Raw genomic sequence first — 20,433 nt, forward strand, 5'->3', positions numbered from 1 at the left:
TACCTGGCAGTAACGGGATATCCGTGGTATTTTGTGGAATTTTGCAGTGATTGGAACGATTTCTGCTGGAAACTGGGAATTGGATGGGGAGGGAAATGTGGTGTGCGAGTGGGACAAATCCCTGTGGGAATTCTTTTAGTGGGAACAGGGACAGAGAGTTAGCATGGAAGGATTTGTAGCTTCCAGAAAGGACAAGAAGTGGTTTTTGTTGTGATTTTGGTTTAAGTGTGGGGGTGACGGGGCACAGCAGAGCGGGCTTCGGTTCTGAGCTTCGGTTCTGAGTTTAGCTTAGGGCTTTAGTTCTGGCTTTAGTTCAGTTCTGAGCTTAAATCTGGGGTTTGAATTTTGGGCTTCAGTTCTGGGCTTGATTTTGGATTTCAGTTCTGGCTTTTAGTTCAGTTCTGGGCTTAAATCTTAGGTTTGAATTTTGGGCTTCAGTTCTGGGCTTGATTTTGGGCTTTAGTTCTGGCTTTTAGTTCAGTTCTGGGCTTAAATTTGGGGTTTGAATTTTGGGCTTTAGTTCTGGGCTTTAATACAGTTCTGGCTTTGAATTTGGGCTTTGAATTTAGGGTTTAAATTTCGGGCTTAAGTTTTGGGGCTTGATTTTTGGCTTCAGTTCTAGGCTCTAATTCAGTTCTGGATTTGAATTTGGGCTTTGAATTTAGGCTTTGAATTTGGGCTTTGAATTTTGAGCTTAAATTTTGGGGCTTGAATTTGGGCTTATGTTGCGAGCGTTAATTCAATTGTGAGCTTGAATTTGGGGTTTAAATTTTGAATTTAAATTTTGAGCTTGATTTTTGGGGCTTGATTTTGGGCTTCAGTTCTGGGTTTGAATTTGAAGTTTAAATTTGGGGTTTAAATTTTGAGTTTAAATTTTGAGCTTAAATTTTTGGGCTAAATTTTGGGCTTCAGTTCTGGGCGTTAATTCAATTCCGGGCTTAAATTTGGAGTTTAAATTTGGGGTTTATATTCCGAACTTAAATTTTGAGCTTGATTTCAGTCTTAGATTTTGGGTTTAAATTTTGAGCTTGATTTTGGACTTAGATTTTTAGGTTTAAATTTTGGATTTAAATTCTGGGCTTAAATCCATTCTATTTAATCATCAGAACGAGAACAGAAAGTGAATTCTGCACTCCCAGGTAACCCAAAGTGTGACCACCTCAGTGGGAAACCTTTGGAGCGCTGATGCTGAGGATAAACTTTGGAATCAGGAGGTTTAAACTCCTGCCAGTTCCATCCTAACCAGGCATTAATCTTAAAACTTTCTTTGCCCATTTTTTTTCCGTGGAGCTGTTGCAGCACCCTCGAAGTCGCCGTCGTTTTTCCGCCGTGCTCGGTAGTTAATTTGTTTATTACAAAAGTTAGACGAAGATTAAACAAACTGCTAATGCTTTTATGTAGCTTAATGAGAAGAAAATGTTTCTGAGGGACTCAAACCGCTACAGAAGTTTTAAAAGGGGGGGAAAAGAAAGAAAATTGAAGTCGGCCGCAGACTCAGGAATTTGTTCCTCTATTAATTGAAAACAAAAGCCACTGGTGTTGTTCTGTCCCCAGCTCGTCCTCCCCGCATTGTCCCGGAGATGTTTCATTCCATCCCCGCGATCCTCCGCGCTTCCAGCGGGATTTGTTGAGGTTCCTCGTTGGGGACGGAGCTGGTTCAGCGCTGCCTGGGGCGCTCTGCCCTCACTGATGGCATCGGGGATGGTTTGGGCAGCTCCCGCCAGCCCAGGCTGCTCCAAAGCCATCCCGGCTGTTCCCGGAGCATTCCCGGGATGGGGAAGAGCTGCTGGGAGCAGCCTGGGCTGGCGGGAGGTGTTCGGGGCTCTGGAATGGCCTCGAGGTCCCTTCCCAGCCAGAGGGCTCTGGGATTGTCCCAGCTCCTGATGGAACCTCAGCTCCGAGTCCGTGGGTGTTCTCTGGGTGTCCCCTGGGTGTTCTCTGGGTGTTCCCCGAGTGTTCTCTGGGTGTTCCCCGGGTGTTCCCCGGGTGTTCCCCGGGTGTTCCCTGGGTGTTCCCTGGGTGTTCCCCGGGTGTTCTCTGGGTGTTCTTGGGGTGTTCTCTGGGTGTCCCCTGGGTGTTCCCTGGGTGTTCTCTGGGTGTTCCCTGGGTGTTCCCTGGGTGTTCTCTGGGTGTTCCCCGAGTGTTCTCTGGGTGTTCCCCGGGTGTTCCCCGGGTGTTCCCCGGGTGTTCCCTGGGTGTTCCCCGGGTGTTCCCTGGGTGTTCCCCGGGTGTTCTCTGGGTGTCCCCTGGGTGTTCCCTGGGTGTTCCCTGGGTGTTCTCTGGGTGTTCCCTGGGTGTTCCCTGGGTGTTCCCCGGGTGTTCCCCGGGTGTTCCCCGGGTGTTCTCTGGGTGTTCTCCGGGTGTTCTCTGGGTGTTCCCTGGGTGTTCCCTGGGTGTTCCCTGGGTGTCCCCTGGGTGTCCCCTGGGTGTCCCCTGGGTGTTCCCTGGGTGTTCCCTGGGTGTTCCCTGGGTGTTCTCTGGGTATTCTCTGGGTGTTCTCTGGGTGTTCCCCGAGTGTTCTCAGGGTGTTCTCGGGGTGTTCTCTGGGTGTTCCCTGGGTGTTCCCTGGGTGTTCCCCGGGTGTTCTCTGGGTGTTCTTGGGGTGTTCTCTGGCTGTCCCCTGGGTGTCCCCTGGGTGTTCCCTGAGTGTTCCCCGGGTGTTCTCTGGGTGTTCTCTGGGTGTTCCTCACCTCACCTCCCCTGCTCCCGCCTGGGAACAGCCAAAAACCCCCGTTGTCCGCAGTGGGAGAGGCTGGAATGTCCAGCTGGAGCAGGCGAAACCCAGGGAATCCCTTGGGATCTGCTGGGATCAGGGGCAGCTCCCACCTCTGGGAATGGGGCAGCTCCTGGAATGGCTGGAGCTGCTCCAGGGCAGGCTCAGGATTCAGGGAAAGGTTCCTGATCCAGAGGTGCTGGCACTGCCCAGGCTCCCCAGGGAATGGCACATTCCCAACTCTGCCGCAGCTCCAGGAGCGCTGGGACAGCGCTGCCAGGGATGCACAGGTGGGGATTTTGTGGTGTTTGTGCAGGGCCTGGATGGATGGATGGTCCCTGTGGATCTCAGGCTGTTCCCTGACTTTCTGACCCCTGGCACAAGGATTCTGGGGTGTTTGTGCAGGGCCTGGATGGATGGATGATCCCTGTGGATCTCAGGCTGTTCCATGAGTTTCACCCCTGGCACAGGATGGGATTTTGGGGTGTCTGTGCAGGGCCAAGGGTTGGATGGATGATCCCAGTGGATCTCAGGTTATTCCATGACTTTCACCCCTGGCCCAGGGTGGGATTTTGGGGTGTCTGGCAAAGCCAGGGGGTTGGGTGGATGATCCCTGTGGATCTGAGGTTATTCCATGACTTTCTGACCCCTGGCACAGGGATTTTGGGGTGTCTGTGCAGGGAAAGGGGTGGGCTGGATGGATCATCCCTGTGGATCTCAGGCTCTTCCCTGACTTCCTGACCCCTGGCACAAGGATTTTGGGGTGTCTGTGCAGGGCCTGGATGGATGGATGATCCCAGTGGATCTCAGGTTATTCCCTGACTTTCACCCCTGGCACAGGGTAGGATTTTGGGGTGTCTGTGCAGGGAAAAGAGCTGGATGGATGATCCCCATGTATCTCATGTTATTCCCTGACTTTCTGACCCCTGGCACAGCCGGATCTGTGTCTGGGACATCCCATTCCCGATGGTTTGGCTGCTCCCTGTGCTCCAGCCTTGCTTTGTCCCTCTTTTGGGGGATAAACTTTGCAGGAGCTCCAGGCTGCACGTGGCAGCTCCCGATCCCTTTGTGGCTTTCTTGGAAAGATTTTTTTTTTTTTTTTCCAGTTTGACCTTTCAGAGAAAAAAAAAACAACCCAAAAAAAACCCCAAACCCAAAAACGAAGTGAATTTTTAACGGATGCCGAAATTGTGAAACTTCACAACCCAATCCAAGGAATTTCAAAGCCCTTTTCTGTAGTTTTGTTTAGTGAGTGCACTTAAAAACCCTAAAGCTGAGAGATCTGTCAGTGAGCAGAGCTCCAGGGGAGAATTACAGCCTGCTCTGCATTTACCAGATAAGTGCATGTGGGACAGCCCCTCTTCCTCAGGCTTTTTCAATCAAAAACCTTTTTGTGGAGCAGCTTTCCTGACCAGCAATTTTTTATGGAAAAGAAGGAAGAAGAAAAGAAAAAAAAAAAAAAAAAAAGCAGCCTCCAGGATGGTTTCTATAGTTCTGTCCCAGCCTGTTCTTAAAACCAACAGAGCCCAAACTGAGTTTAATTCTCGTTTTCTTCCTCCTGGCTGTGGCTCTGCCTTGTGCTGTCGGGATTATTGCTGGCTAGAAATGCAAATTTCAGATGGTTTTCTTTTTAGGGTGTTTTTTGTGCATCACCCCCCTGAATTCCTGCTTTCTCCAGGAGCGTTCCGGGCAGTTCTGGGCAGTTCCAGGCTGTGTTTGGTGGTTGGGTCGGGGGAGATGATCCTGGGGGTGCAGAGGGAGCGGCTGGAGATGCAGGGCAGGGCGATCCCAGAGATCTGTGGCAGGAAGAGGGAAGATCCCAGGATGGGAAATCCGTGAGGAACGTTGGGCAGAGGTGCCCAGGAGCGGATCTGGAGAGGCCTGGCAGCTCCAGGGGGGTGACACCGCTCCCGTGTGCAGGATTTGGGATCTCCAGGAGGATTTCCCAACCCTGGTGGCAGCTGAGGAAGTTGGGTCTGTACCAGAAGCGGGGTGGGAAGGTGGTGACAGAGGAATTTGGGGTTTTGGGGTGTTTTGGGGTGTTGAAGGGCAGAGGTTTGTTCTTTCATCAAGCTGAGGTGTGATGTGGAGTGTTTGGAGCTGAGAGTCACCATGGGGTCGCTGGGTTCTCCTGGGGGAGGATGAAGCATCCCAAAGTGCTGGAATGTCCATCCATGGGGGCTGGCCTGGCTGCTCCCCTTCCCTCTTTTGGAGGGAGATGGGAAAGGGACCCTGGAGGATTGGGAGAGCTCAGAAGGGAAAATGCAGGGCTGGAATTTCCTGGAAAAGGGACCCTGGAGGATTGGGAGAGCTCAGAAGGAAAAGTCCAGGGCTGGAATTTCCAGGAAAAGGGACCCTGGAAGAGCAGAAAGCTCAGAAGAAAGGTCCAGGTGTGGATTTCCCTGGAAAAGGGATCCCAGAGGAGCAAGGGAGCTGAGATGGGAAGAGCTTCCCGTTGTATCCTGGTATTTCCTTCCTGTCTGACACCAAACTTTTATTTTTTCCGCACTGAAGTTTGCCTAAAAAGCAATAAAATAATTTAATTTCTAATAACCAAAGGGTTTTCATCACCAGACATTTATTCCTCAGCTTTTCCACCTCTCAAGGGAATTTTCCCTGGACATTTGAAATAATTCTGAGATGGTTTTTTTTCCCCCCATTGTCAGATGTAAATCCCAATTTTGCCTTTGAACACAAACACGTCGTTGCTGCTGTGGACTTTTTGTTATTTCAATTTATCCCTGAATGGAAGCACAACTTATCCATCTTTATTTTTTTTCTTGGAATTCTCATCTTTGAACTGAGAATCCTTAGGAGTCACTGATGTGACCCTGCTAAGAGACCCTGCAGCACTAGGTGGCACTCGGGCTCCAAATTTCAGATTTCAGCAGCCAAAACTCCACGAAACTTTAAGGAAAATCCTCCAGCATCGCTCCAGTGGTGCCTCTCCTGGAATCTGAGGAGGTTTTGTCCCTTTAGATCAAGCAGGAGAAGGAAATATCTTCCCCCTCACCTGTTCTGGGCTCTTTTACACTGAATTTAAAGAGGTTTGAAAGTTCTGGTGTTTTTGTTTTGCCACTGAGAATCTTTTACTGAACCTGCAGAATTGAAATGGCCTGAAAGAATAAGAATTCAATCGATTTTCTCCAGACTTCAGCTCTGTTTTGGTATTTTTCCCTGTTTCTTGGAGGTCTTGCAGGGATGGGATTCTCCAAAGGGAGTGCAGATCCCACTGCAGGAAAAGGATTTCCTGTGTCCTCCTGGATTCCTGGAGCTGTGGTTCTTCCTGGGGCGTTGCTCCTCGCTGCTGTGATTAATGATTTTTAATTATTTTATTCTTACAGCTTGGTCAGATCTGTCATTCCCATCTTTTCTCTCTGATCATTCCCATTTTTCCTCTCTGGTCATTCCCATTTTTCCTCTCTGATCATTCCCATCTTTTCTGGTCATTCCCATCTTTTCTCTCTGATCATTCCCATTTTTCCTCTCTGGTCATTCCCATCTTTCCTCTCTGGTCATTCCCATTTTTCCTCTCTGGTCATTCCCATCTTTCCTCTCTGATCATTCCCATCTTTCCTCTCTGGTCATTCCCATCTTTCCTCTCTGGCCATTCCCATCTTTCCTGTCTGGCCATTCCCATCTTTTCTCTCCAAAGGCTGCCTGGAATCCTCTCTGTCCCAAATTTGTCCCCAATACCCGACACAAGCTCAGATCCATAAACCTCACTCCAAACGTAGCTCCTGGATTGGGAGGGAATTCAGGTTCAGGAGCCAGAACTTCCCAAAGGCAGGGCCAAGGGTGGGATTGCCACAATCCATTAAAAATATCTGTATTTGCTGTAAAAAAAACCCAGGAAAACAACCCTGGAATTCCTGGAGTGTGACTTGGTCCCTCTGCTTTTTAGGGAAGCATTTGAAGGACAGAAATTCGGTTTTAACTTCCATCCTCTGGATTTGGTTTTAAGCTGAAGGAGGGCAGGGAGAGATGGGATCTTGGGAAGGAATTCCTGTCTGGAATTCCCAGATTTGCTGTGGCTGCCCCTGGATCCCTGGCAGTCCCAGGCTGGACATTGGGGCTTGGATCCACTTGGGATCCACCAGCCCATGGATGGGGTGGGATTTAAGATCCTTTCAATCCAAGCAATCCTGGAATTCCAAGGTGGAATTCCAAGTTATTGGGTGTGGACATCTTGGGCTGAGGTGGCCCCACCAGCTCTGTTGTCTTTTATCAACAGGGTTAAAACTGCTGGCAAAATTTGGGATGGGAAGGGAAAATTTGGGATGGGATTTTGGCAGCTGTGGAGATCCTGGTTTCCATTGTCCCTTTTACCCTTGGAGCCCAAAGAACATCCAGGGGATTTTCCAGGAGGGATTTCTGGACAAGGGGATCAGAGATGGCTCCAAGATAAAATCTTTGTTTGAGGTGCTCCTGGCCTGGTCTGGTCTTTCATGGAACACCGAGAGGTGGAAAAAGGAAAAAAAAGGTTGGAATAGAAACATTTTGGGCTTGGTTTGTCTCTCAGGGATCACCAAAATGGTGGGAAAAGGAAAAAAAGTTGGAATAGAAACATTTTGGGCTTGGTTTGGGCTGTTCTGGTTTCTCGGGGAACACCAAATGGTGGAAAAAAGAAGAAATGTTTGGAATAGAAATATTTTAAGTATTCTTGAGTTCTGGTCAAGGACAAGAAACAATTTCATGTTTCTCTCAGGGACCATGAAATGGGTGGAAAAAGGAAAGGGAGACTTGGAATAGAAACATTTTGGGCTTGGTTTGTCTCTGGGGAACACCAAAATTGGTGGGAAAAAAAGAAAGGTTGGAATAGAAACATTTTGGGCTCAGTTTGGGCTGTTCTGGTTTCTCAGGGAACACCAAAGAGTGGGAAAAGGAAAAAAAGGTTGTAATAGAAATGTTCTGGGCTTGGTTTGTCTCTCAGGAAACACCAAAATGGTGGAAAAAGAAAGAAATGTTTGGAATAGAAACATTTCAAGTCCTCTTGGGTTGTTCTGGTCAAGGACAAGAAACAATTTCATGTTTCTCTCAGGGAACATGAAATGGGTGGAGAAAGGAAAGGAAGACTTGGAATAGAAACATTTTGGGCTTGGTTTGTCTAGCAAGGAACACCAAAATGGTGGAAAAAGAAAGAAATATTTGGAATAGAAACATTTCAAGTCTTCTTGAGTTGTTCTGGTTTCTCAGGGAACATGAAATGGTGACAAAAGGAATAAAGTTTGGAGTAGAAACATTTCAGGTCCTCCTGGCCTGTTCTGGTCAAGGACAAGAAACAATTTCATGTTTCTATCAGGGAACATGATATGGTGGGAAAAGGAAAAAAAGGTTGGGATAGAAACATTTTGGGCTTGGTTTGAGCTGTTCTGGTTTCTTAGGGAACACAAAATGGTGGAAAAGGAAAAAAAAATGTCTGGAATAGGAATATTTCTGGTCCTCCTGGACTCTTCTGGTTTTTCAGGGAATACGAAATGGTGGAAAAAGGAAAAAAAGGTTGGGATAGAAATATTTTGAGCTTGGTTTGGGCTGTTCTGGTTTCCAGGGAACACAAAATGATGGAAAAAGGAGAAACCTTGGAATAGAAACATTTTTAATCCCCATTTGGTGCCTGGTTTACGACCTGTCCCTCCATCCCAGGAGGGCGATTTTGGGCTCAGATTTGGGCTGTTCCCGCTGTTTTTCCTGGAGGAGGAGCTGGCAGTGCTGAGCTGGCGTGTCCCTGCAGGTCCGTGTACGATGGCGAGGAGCACGGGCGCTTCATGGAGAAGCTGGAGGCGCGGATCCGCAACCACGACCGCGAGATCGAGAAGATGTGCAACTTCCACTACCAGGGCTTCGTGGATTCCATCACCGAGCTCCTCAAGGTCCGGGGAGAAGCCCAGAAACTCAAGGTGAGAGAAAATCCTGCCCTGACAGCTCTTTTCAGGTGGCTCCATCTCTGGGATTTTCTGGAATCACATCAATCTTCTTTTATCTTGAATTTTTCTACTTAAAAAAAAAAATAAATTAGAATATTTATAATATATTAGAAATATTTATTTTAAATTCTTCCTGGAGAAATGGGTTGGTCGTTGAAAATTTGATAATTATTTAGCCAAACTGGACCAGTGTGGTGCATTAAAAGCACCAAGAAACTTAAAGCTTGTTTTCATTAGGAAAAGTGCTTTTCCTCATGGATCTCGTCCCAGTTTCTTGGGCTAAAATAAGTCTCGTGGCCTTTAAAACTGTGCAGAAAGATGAGGGAAAGGGGGGATTTACCCAGCTCTTGGAAAGGGTGTTCAGTAATGGGTGGAAAAAGCCATTTGTAGGATGAGAATGTGGAAAAGGGGCTGGAAGGAAACTGGAGAGGCTTTGGGAAAAGGGAGCAGGAGGTTGGAGGTGTTTGGGGTCAGGTGGGATTGGGGTTCAAGCTTCCATAAAATACAAATATTCCAGATTTGGGGAGCACACGAGCGTCAAAACCTTCCTGGTTTTTCTCCCTAAATCCAACCGTGGCGGGGGAGAGGCGGCTGGGCCGTTCCTTCCTGCCGGAACAAGGCGGGACCGGGGTTGGAAATCCCAAAAAACCTCCCAGAGGAGTCGCTCGGAGAGTGGGGCTGAGTCGTGCGGCTCCCAGAACGTCGTGGGATGTCCCCAGGGAGCAGCACAGGGAGATTTTCTGGCTGAGAGGAGCCTGTCCTGTCGGGAAGGACCTTCCTGGGAATCGGGAAGGACCTTCTTGGTGTTCAGGAGTGTGGGAGACGGTTCCGTGTGCACTGGAAGAGCCAAAGTTCTAAATCATGAAATGTGTCAGAAAAAGCAAATTTTCTGGAAAAAAGGGAAGAATTGGAAGTCAAGATGCTGACTGCTGCTTTTAACACCTTTGTTCACTGATTTAAATCTACCTGGGGCATTTCCAGCAGGATTCCTGCTTTCTCCACCCCAAAAAGTCTTCTCAGGAACACCTTCCTGAGGAGAATCCATCCAGCAATTCGTGGCAGGATGAATCCATTGGAGTTACCATGAAATAAGTCTTTTTTTTCCCTTCTTTTTTTTTTTTTTTCCCCTTTTCCCAATTTTTCCAAGTCCATTGTTTCCAGCCAAGAATTGCACATTGTTTGTTTGCTCGGAGCTGGTTCCCATTCTGCCCCAACCCCTTTGTTGGTGGCTCACTGTGAAGTCCATCCCTGTCCCCTCAGGATCTCCCTTGATTTCCGTGCCGACGCGATCCATAAAACAGCACATGGCGAAAACGTCCCCGGCGAGTCCTTTCTGGAAGCTCTTTGTGAGGCTTTCCCCGGGGAATCGGCCGTGGATCGAGCGCTGAGCGTGGCTTTGCTCCCAGCCCTTCTTCCTCCATTTGATCTCGGGCTCTTCTCCCCGGGGCTGAGCTTTGAAGCGGCGCTGGCAGCGGGGCCCTCCCTGTTCCTCCCGCTCCGCTCGCGTGCTCCTGGCGCTGCTCCGCGGGCTGCAGAGGGAATATGGGATGTGGGGATGGGATATGGGATATAGTCTGTGACATATGGGATATGGAGATGGGATATAGTCTGTAATGTATGGGATATGGAGATGGGATATAGTCTGTGACATATGGGATATGGAGATGGGATATAGTCTGTAATGTATGGGATATGGAGATGGGATATAGTCTGTGACATATGGGATATGGAGATATGTCTGTAATGTATGGGATATGGAGATATGTCTGTAATGTGTGGGATATGGAGATATGGAATATAGTCTGTAATGTATGGGGTGTGGGGATGGGATATAGAATATAGTCTGTGATATATGGGATGTGGAGATGGGATATAGAATATAGTCTGTAATGTATGGGATATAGAGATATGGAATATAGTCTGTAATGTAGGGGATATGGAGATGTGATATAGTCTGTAACATATGGGATATAGTGAAGAGATAGAGAATATAGTCTGTGACATATGGGATATGGAGATGTGATATAGAATGTAGTCTGTAATATATGGGACATGGAGATGGGATATAGAATATAGCCTGTAATATATGGGATATGGAGATATGGGATATAGTCTGTAATGTATGGGATATGGGGATATGGGATATAGTCTGTGACATATGGGATATGGAGATATAGAATATAGCCTGTAATGTATGGGATATGGGGATGGGATATAGTCTGTAATGTATGGGATATGGAGATATAGAATATAGCCTGTAATGTATGGGATATGGGGATGGGATATGGAATATAGTCTGTAATGTATGGGATATGGAGATATAGAATATAGTCTGTAATGTATGGGATGTGGGGATGGGATATAGAATATAGTCTGTGACATGGGATATAGAGATATGGAATATAGTCTATAACATATGGGATATAGAGATGTGGTATAGAACATAGTCTGTAACCTATGGGATATGGAGATGGGTTATAGAATATAGTCTGTAATGTATGGGATATAGAGATGAGATATAGAATATGTTATGTAATGTATGGGATATAGAGATATAGAATATAGTCTGTAACATATTGGATATGGAGATGGGATATAGAATATAGTCTGTGACATGGGATATAAAGATGGGATATAGTTTGTAATGTATAGGATATAGAGATGGCTTATAGAATATAGTCTGTAATGTATGGGATGTAGAGATGATATATAGAATATATTATGTAATGTATGGGATATAGAGATATAGAATATAGTGTGTGACATGGGATATGGAGATGGGATATAGAATATAGTCTGTAATGTATGGGATATGGGGATGGGATATAGTCTGTAATGTATGGGATGTAGAGATGAGATATAGAATATAGTCTGTAATGTATGGGATATGGAGATATGGAATATAGTCTGTAATATATGGGATATGGGGATGGGTTATAGAATATATTATGTAATGTATGGGATGTAGAGATGAGATATAGAATATATTATGTAATGTATGGGATATAGAGATATAGAATATAGTCTGTAACATATGGGATATGGAGATGGGATATAGTATATAGTCTGTAATATATGGGATATAAAGATGTAGAATATAGTCTGTAACATATGGGATATAGAGATGTGATATAGAATACAGTCTGTGACATATGGGATATAGAGATATGGAATATATTCTGTAACATATGGGATATAGAGATGGGATATAGAATATAGTCTAATGTATGGGATATAGAGATATGGAATATAGTCTGTAATGTATGGGATATGGAGATGGGATATAGGATATATTCTGTGACATATGGGATATAGAGATGTAGTATAGAATATAGTCTGTAACATATGGGATATGGAGATGGGATATAGAATATAGTCTGTAATGTGTGGGATATAGAGATGGACTATAGAATATAGTCTGTGACATATGGGACATGGAGATGGGATATAGTCTAACATATGGGATATAGTGATGTGATATATAACATAGTTTGTAATATATAGGGTATAGAGATGGGATATAGAATATACTCTGTAATGTATGGGATATAGAGATAGGATGTAGTCTGTAACATATGGGATATAGAGATACAGAACAGTGTAGATTCTGTAACATGGGATATAGAGATGTGATATAGAATACAGTCTGCAACATACAGCATATAGAGATATAACACAGAATATATTCTATAACATACAGGATATATAGATATAATATAGAATTTAGTCTATAACATATAGAATATATAGATATAACATAGAATATATTCTATACCATTGTAGATATCTAGATATAGAATATATTCTAGAACATACAGCATGTAGAGATATAACACAGAATATATCCTATAACATATAGGATATATAGAATATATTCTAGAACATATAGCATATATATTGGAGTATATTCTAAAACATATAGGATGCATAGCTGTAACACAGAATAAATTCTATAACATACAGGACATACAGATATAACAGAGTATGTTCTGTAACATAGAATATAACATGGAATGTATTCTATAACATTCAGGATATATAGATATAACACAGAATATAGTCTCTAACATAAAGAATCTATAGATTTAACACACAGTATATTCTATAGGAGAGCAGTTGCTGGTGTGTGAGTATAGCTCGGCTCCACCCTGGCGCTCCCCAAGGGGCTCTGCTGGCCCCGGATGAGCCAAAGCTGAGCAGAACCTCAGCATTTTCTGTCCCGTTTTTCCCTGGGAACACCGAGAGCCGGCTTGGGAATTTCATCTCCTTGAGCTGGACATGAGCCCGGGGTGCCCAGGTGGGCAAGGGGCCACTGGAGGCTGCTGGTCCCTGGGGTGGCAGCAGGGCCAGGGCAGTGCCTGTCCCCTGTGCTGGGGAACCTCCAGTGCTGGGGCAGCTCTGGAGAGCCCTGGAGGGGCTGGAGCGTGGCCAGGGAAGGGAACGGAGCTGGGAAGGGGCTGGAGAATTGCTGAGGGAGCTGGGAAGGGGCTGGAGAATTGCTGAGGGAGCTGGGAAGGGGATGGAGAATTGCTGAGGGAGCTGGGAAGGGGCTGGAGAATTGCTGAGGGAGCTGGGAAGGGGCTGGAGAATTGCTGAGGGAGCTGGGAAGGGGCTCAGGCTGGAGCAAAGGAGGCTCAGGCAGAATTTCTGGCTCTGCACAAGTCCCTGGCAGGAGGGGACAGCCGGGGGGGATTTGGGATCTGCTCGCAGGGAACAGGGACAGGAGGAGAGGGAACGGCCCCAGGGGAGCTCAGGGTGAATATTTGGAATATTCCTACATGGAAAGGAATCTGGAATTGCTCAGGGAGGTTGGGAATGCCCATCCCTGGAGGGTTCCAAAGCCCCTGGATGTGGCACTCGGGGACAGGGGCAGCGCTGGCCCTGGCAGGGCTGGGGATGGTTGGGCTGGATGAGCTTTTCCAACCATGATGATTTTGGGATTCTGTGATTTTCAGCAAAGGAGCTCCCCTGCTATGGCTCAGCAGAGTTACATTCATTCCATGGACAGAATGATGGGATCTTGTCAAGGAATTCCTGGCTGGGAGGGTGTGGAGGGGCTGGGCTGGAATTCCCAGATTTGCTGGGGCTGCCCCTGGATCCCTGGGAATGCCCAAGGCCAGGTTGGACACTGGGATTGAATCTGGGACAGCAGGAGTGTCCCTGCCATGGATGGGATGGGATGGAATGGGATGGGATTTAAGGTCCAACCCATCCCATCCCATCCCATCCCATCCCATCCCATTCCATGATTCTCTCATTCAGCTGTGTCATTCCTGATGGATTTTTATCCCAGTCGAGTCTGTCCTTCCTTCTCCAGGAATCTCAGGCCACAAAGTCCTTTTTAATTCCCCACCTTTTTGACCTGTCAGTCATAACCAGAGATTGTTCCTTCTTAATTTCACAGAATCCCAGAGTTGTTCAGGTTGGAAAATTCCATGGAGCCCAACCATTCCCAGCCATGCCCAGGCCTGGGTGGCTGCTCCACGTCCCCAAGTGCCACAAATCCCTCAGGAATGGGAACTCCCCTCCTGCCAGGGCTGGACAGGCACTTTTGGTGAAGGAATTTTCCCCTCATGTTTAGGGAAGAGATCCAGGAGCAATTCCTGGGAATTCCTGAGTTTGCAGCGTGGAGGATGGCTCCGGTCGCTGTCCCTTCCCTCGCCCTTCGCTGGCAGGGACAGGGATGGATCCAGAGCCAGCTCCATTCCCAGGATTCTTCTCCAGCTCCCTTTGTCCCTCTGGAATGATCCCAAGGACTGGCTGAGCCCCCTTTTCCAGGGCTGTGGATGAAGGAACAGCTTGGCCATCCCACAAATCCCTGGAGTGCTCCCGGTGCCTCATCCCTCCCCTGCCTGTCCTGTCCCCCTCCGGGAAAAAGCCCAGCTCTGCAAAGCCCAGCTTAGCTACACGGGGTCTGTGTAAATAATCATCCCTGTTTCCATCCAGGCCTGGAGACTCCAGGAACAATCCCAAACACGACCCCCTGCCCCCCGAAAACCGGGAGCGTGCGGGGATCCGCTCCATCCTCGCTTTTCCCTGGAGCTGGGATTGCTGTGTAATTTTAACAGCAAGCTCCTCCGGCCTCGGCGTTATTTTAGGAGCGGTTTTAAATTACCCGACACGGATTCCTTTTTCCTGGTGGGATTTTCGGGATCTGAGCAAATCAAATAATCTTTGGAAGAGATGCTGAGCTCCCGCTCGTAAAAGCTCCATACATCATGAAGGAAATGAGCAGGTTTTGGGGAGGGCAGGGAGCCAGGAGAGCCGGAGCTACTGCAGCAGGGGGAGAGATGGGATGCAGATGCTGGAGGGGAAATCCTGGATAACTCCTTTCTTCCATCCTGGGAAGCTGAAAAAGCACCGTGGCTGGGGTGGGAATTAAGCTGTGAGGTTGGATGGTTTCGCTGCTGGAAGCTGCAGCAGGGGGGACATCGGGGTTGCCCAGGATCTTTTCCAACAGGGAAAAAAATTGGATCCTGAATCAGTTTTATGTGGATGACTCCAAAGTTCCCCTTCTGTCTGACCTGGGGAGCTCAGAGAGGATGGAGATTGTGGCATCATGGAATTGTTAAGGTTGGAGAGGTTGTTTGGGATTTTTAATGCAGCCACCACCGTGTTCCCGCTAAACCACATTCCCAAGTGCCACATCCACGGGGTTTAGAGCCCTTCCAGGGATGGAGACTCCACTGCCTCTTTGGGCAGCTCCTTCCAATGCTGGCCACCCTTTCCATGAAGGAATATTCCTGATTTCCATCCTGAGCCTCCCCTGAGGCCGTTCCCTCTCCTCCTGTCCCTGTTCCCTGGAGCAGATCCCAAATCCCCCCCGGCTGTCCCCTCCTGCCAGGGACTTGTGCAGAGCCAGAAATTCCCCCTGAGCCTCCTTTGCTCCAGCCTGAGCCCCTTCCCAGCTCCCTCAGCAATTCTCCAGCCCCTTCCCAGCTCCCTCAGCAATTCTCCAGCCCCTTCCCAGCTCCCTCAGCAATTCTCCAGCCCCTTCCCAGCTCCCTCAGCAATTCTCCAGCCTTTTCCCAGCTCCCTCAGGAATTCTCCAGCCCTTTCCCAGCTCCCTCAGGAATTCTCCATGCTGGATTTCTGCTCCAGGATGGTTTCACCTTCCCAGTCCCCCTTGGAGCTCCTGCTGCTCCTCCATCCCCATCCTGCTGGAGGATGGCAGAGCCCCACGTGCCGTTCCTTCCCTGGGTGAAATCCATTAAAAATTCCTCCTTCCCGCCCGTTATTCCAAAGGGAGCAAAGCTCGGGGGTGGATTTGTGAGATCTCCCGCTCCTGGGAGTCCTTTCAGGGCTCTGTCTCCCAGCTCGTGGTGTTTTCCAAGCTCTGGGAAAGATTCAGCTTCCAGAAGGAGCAGAGCTCTGGAAAACGAGCAGGGATTTGTTCCTGGAATGGGGCAGGAATGCAACCCCAGCCCCCACTGTGGGGAGAGGCTGGATCAGAGCAGAATCTCTCACAAGGACGAGCCTGGAAATGAACATTTCCAGCTTTGGGAGCTGCAGAAGGAGATTTTGGGGAAAAACGGGGATTTATGGCATGGAAACCTCGGAGTGATGGGAAATCTCAGCACCCAGTCCTGCTGGAATTCCCTTGGGAATTGGCTGCGTTGCTGGAGATCTGGAGCTGGGAATGTTGGCCTGGAAGTTTGGTTTGGTTTGGTTTTTCCAACTCTCCCAGGGTTTCCAATCTTTCCCTGCCTGAACTCGGGAGGATTCCCAAAATCCTCTTCCCACTCCTTGGCTGAACAATGGGAGAACTCCTGATTTTCCATCCTGAGGGGCCCCAAATTCCCTCTGTTCTCCCCTGGGTCCATCTGGCTCTGCCCACTCCAGGGAATCCTCAGCTTTGCCAAGTGGGAAATTTTCCATGGGCAGGATAATCCAGACAATCTTCATCCCAGGTATATAAAAATACCTTGCACTGGGCAGGAGCAGGGATCCATCCAGAGGGAGATGAAGATCCCAAAGGAAGTTTTCTAAGGATTTCTATAAATAGAAATAATTCTTTCTAGGAAAAAGTGGTGAAGGATCATTTCCTGCTGGGATATGAAGGAGTTAAAACCTAAATGGAATTTATTTGGTGATGGGGAAGGGAATTAATTCCTCCCCCACTCACTGGAGTTTTCCAAACTGGATCCATGAGAATTCCAGCATCTTGAGGCTTCCTGTTGCCTTTCCCTTTTCTCCAGTGGCAAAGAGGAAAATCCCTGGATTTGTTCCCCCATGGCAGTGGCTGTTAAATCAGCCATAAACAGCTTTTCCATGGATTGGGAGCCGTGGGGAGGGATGGTGTTTATGGCCAGTTTGTTTTGGTGGGAAGAACATTGTCCTGATTTATGGGATGTGCTTTGTGCTTTTCCCAATATTCCCACAGAACCAAGTGACGGACACCAACCGGAAGCTGCAGAATGAAGGGAAAGAAGTAAGTGATGGATCCAGTCCTGGAATTACAGCCTGGATTGGGATGGGAGGGAGAATTCCCTGTCCAGCCTGGCCTTGTATCCTTGGTTTTCTTTTTTACACATCCCAGGATTTTCTCCTGGAGCCTCAGTGCTGAGAAATCCCTGTTAGGTTTGGGATGTGAGAATTCCCTCCTTGTATCCTTGGTTTTCCCTTTTCCACATCCCCAGGGTCTCTCTTGGAGTGTGGACACTGAATAATCCCTGTTAGCTTTGGGATGTGAGAATTCCCTGTCCAGCCTGGCCTTGTATCCTTGGTTTTCCCCTGTCCCAATCCCAGGATTTTCTCCTGGAGCCTCAGCGCTGAGAAATCCCTGTTAATTTTGGGATGTGAGAATTCCCTCCTTGTATCCTTGGTTTTCCCTTTTCCCCATCCCCAGGTTTTCTCCTGGAATCTGAGCACTGAGAAATCCATTTTAACTTGGAATGAGGAGAATTCCCTGTGCAGCCTGGTCTCGTATCCTTGGTTTTCCCCTGTCTAATCCCAGGATTTTCTCCTGGAGCCTCAGCCCTGACAAATCCCTGTTAACTTTGGGATGAGGAGAATCCCCCGGGAGCAAGAGGCCACATCCTGCCTGTGAGAAGCAGAAAACTTGGGAAGAGATGCCTAAAACGGGGAGATAACGATTTGGAACCCTTAGAGAACCAGAAAACTTGGGAAGAGATGCCTAAAACGGGAAGATAACGATTTGGAACCCTTAGAGAACCAGAAAACTTGGGAAGAGATGCCTAAAACGGGGAGATAACGATTTGGAATCCACAGGATGTGCTTGCTTCGATGCCTTTGGCTTCGCTGCTCCCTCCATTGAAATCCAGGGAATTCGGGGCAGTTCCCCTTGCTGGGAGTTTGGGCTGGACACGGGGGCTGTTGGCTGATCCTGAGGGAGCTTTTCCCGTTTTTCCAGCTGATCCTGGCCATGGAGGAGCTGAGGCAGTGCCGGCTGCAGCAGAGGAACATCTCGGCCACGGTGGATAAGCTCACGCTGTGTCTCCCCGGTGAGCGCCTCCCCTCGCTCCCCACGGCAGCTCCTGCCCGGAATTCCCGGGATTTCCCTTCCTTTTCGGAGCTGTTTGCATTCCCAGCTGCCTGCTCCTGTCTCAGAGCTGTGTTTTCCTTCTTTTCCCAGTGCTGGAGATGTACAGCAAGCTGCGGGAGCAGATGAAATCCAAGAGGTAAATTTGGATTTGCCGTTCAGGGGTTTTATGGGAAGAATCCAAGGAATTGTTTGGTGCTGGATAATTTAAGGAGAACCCCAGTGGTTCAAAGCCAGCCTTTCCAGGTGAAATTCCTGGCTTTTGGCTGCTTTTCCTGCCCAGCCTCCTGTGGTACAGCTGGGGATTGGGATGGCAGCAGGTTCCAGTTTTGGGAATTAAGGTTTTTTATGGAATTCCTTGGTTTTTTATGGAAACTCAATTTGGTGCAACCAACGCATGTGACTCGACTGAATTTTATTCCATGAACACCACAAAGTGTCTGAGACATTCCAGGGATTCCAGGGAATGTGGGGGGAACATTCCAGGTGGAAGTTGGGGAGAAAACTTCTTTTGCCATAGAAATAATTCCTGACCGCTTGGTGCCTTGGGAATTCCGGGCTGCAAATCCAGGGATTTCCTCACCCTGCACCTGCTGGGATGCTGAGGGATGAAAATCCAGGATGTTGGCAGGAATCCTGGTTGGTGTGAGCAGCACAGAGCGATTTTGGAGCCCTGGGGGTGCCAAACCGGGCATGGAGCAGCTGCTGGAAGGGGCTGGAAAAGCAATCCCAGCCCTGCTCTGGGATTCCCAGGAGCTCCTGGCTCTTCCCAGGGCACTCCAGGGTAGGGATGGGCTCTCCAAATGTCCTGGGGCAGATGTGGGGTGGGAGCTGGAGCTGATCCCTGGGAATTCCTGTAGGGAATCCACAGCTGCTCCATTTCCAGGGATGCAGCTGGGAACTGCATCCCTTCTTTCCTTTCCCTTTTTGGATTGGTTCATTTAGGAACAAATCCATGCTGAAAGCTACATTTAAGGAATATTGGGAGCCTTGGCTGGATTTTTTCCCATTTTTTTTCAGTCTGGATTTGATGTCTGCAGACACGGCACAAGATATTCCATGTTTTTTGTCTGCTCCAGGTCTCACTTGGATCATTCCAGGATGGGCAGGGCTGGATCCTGACATCAGGGCTGGGTTTGGGATTGGTTTGGTTGGTTTGGGGAATAAACTCCCCAGGCAGGAGGAATCTGGGGATGTTTCCAAACCAGATCAGGCATTTCCCAAACGGAGAATCCATGGCCAGGAGCTGATCCCAGAGGAATGATCAGGGTGGACAGAGAGGATTTCTCTGCCAGAATTTAAGGAAGGGGCAGGAAAGCTTTTCTGCCATGGCTGAGATGTGTGGAAAATGGTGGGAAACTCCAAGATTTCTGGTTCCAGGGATCCCTGCAGGGCTCTGGAGACCTTTTTGTTTTCCCCTGGATCTGAGTGAGAAATGGAACCAGGAAATCCTGGAATGGTTTGGGCTGGAGGAGAGCCCAAAGGGCACCACCTGCACCCCTGCACATCCCAGGTGGATCCAACCTGGATTCCCAGGGATCCAGGGGCAGCCAGAGGAAATCTGGGAATTGCAGCCCAGGCAGGAATTCCTTGCCAAGATCCCAGCCCAATCTCCCCTTTCCCACTGGAAGCCATTCCCTGGCTCCTGTCCCTGCAGCCCTTGGCCCCAGTCCCTCTCCAGCTCTCCTGGAGCCCCTGCAGGGACTCTCAGCATTCCCTGCATTTTGCCCTTCTCCAGGGGAACATTCCCAGCTCTCCCAGCCTGGCTCCAGAGCAGAGGGGCTCCAGAATCCTGGAATGCTTTGAGTGGGAAATGACCTTCAATCTCTTCCCATTCCCATCCTATTCCATGGGCAGGGACAGCTCCCAGGATCCCAGGTGGATCTAATCCCAATGTCCAGCCCGGCCTTGGGCACTCCCAGGGATCCAGGGGCAGCCATGGGAAATCTGGGAATTGCAGCCCAGGCAGGAATTCCTTGCCAAGATCCCAGCCCAATCTCCCCTTTCCCAGTGGAAGCCATTCCCTGGCCCCAGTCCCTCTCCAGCTCTCCTGGATGCTCCATGAGAAATGAGTTCACTGGGAATGTTGATCCTGCTCGGGCTGAGGAATCCCCAGCAGGATCTGGAAAATCACCAAAAAAAGGTTTTGATCCAAATCCTGCTTTTCCCGGGGATGTGGAGCTGGGACAGAGCTGAGCTCCCCTCTGGGAGCTGCTCCAGGGCTTTGTGGCAGGAACGGGAGCCGGGAATTCCCGGGAACACCGACCCCAGCGGGTGCTGCTCCCCCTGGATCC

The 20,433-nt window shown here is 48.6% G+C and overlaps 1 protein-coding gene across 10 annotated transcripts in view; it reads left to right on the plus strand.

The window, feature by feature from the left end:
• EXOC6B (exocyst complex component 6B) overlaps positions 1-20,433 on the plus strand; it is a 270,625-nt gene that overhangs the window by 34,230 nt on the left and 215,962 nt on the right. For all 10 annotated transcript variants that reach the window (XM_086891657.1, XM_086891661.1, XM_086891662.1 and 7 more), the window contains exons 2-5: positions 8,445-8,610; positions 17,021-17,068; positions 18,011-18,101; positions 18,233-18,278. In XM_086891657.1, the coding sequence (XP_086747783.1) occupies positions 8,445-8,610; positions 17,021-17,068; positions 18,011-18,101; positions 18,233-18,278 (351 nt within the window). The remainder of the gene's footprint in view (positions 1-8,444; positions 8,611-17,020; positions 17,069-18,010; positions 18,102-18,232; positions 18,279-20,433) is intronic.

Source organism: Cyanistes caeruleus, chromosome 5, assembly GCF_971803275.1.
Source record: "Cyanistes caeruleus chromosome 5, bCyaCae1.hap1.1, whole genome shotgun sequence".
NCBI lineage: Eukaryota > Metazoa > Chordata > Aves > Passeriformes > Paridae > Cyanistes > Cyanistes caeruleus.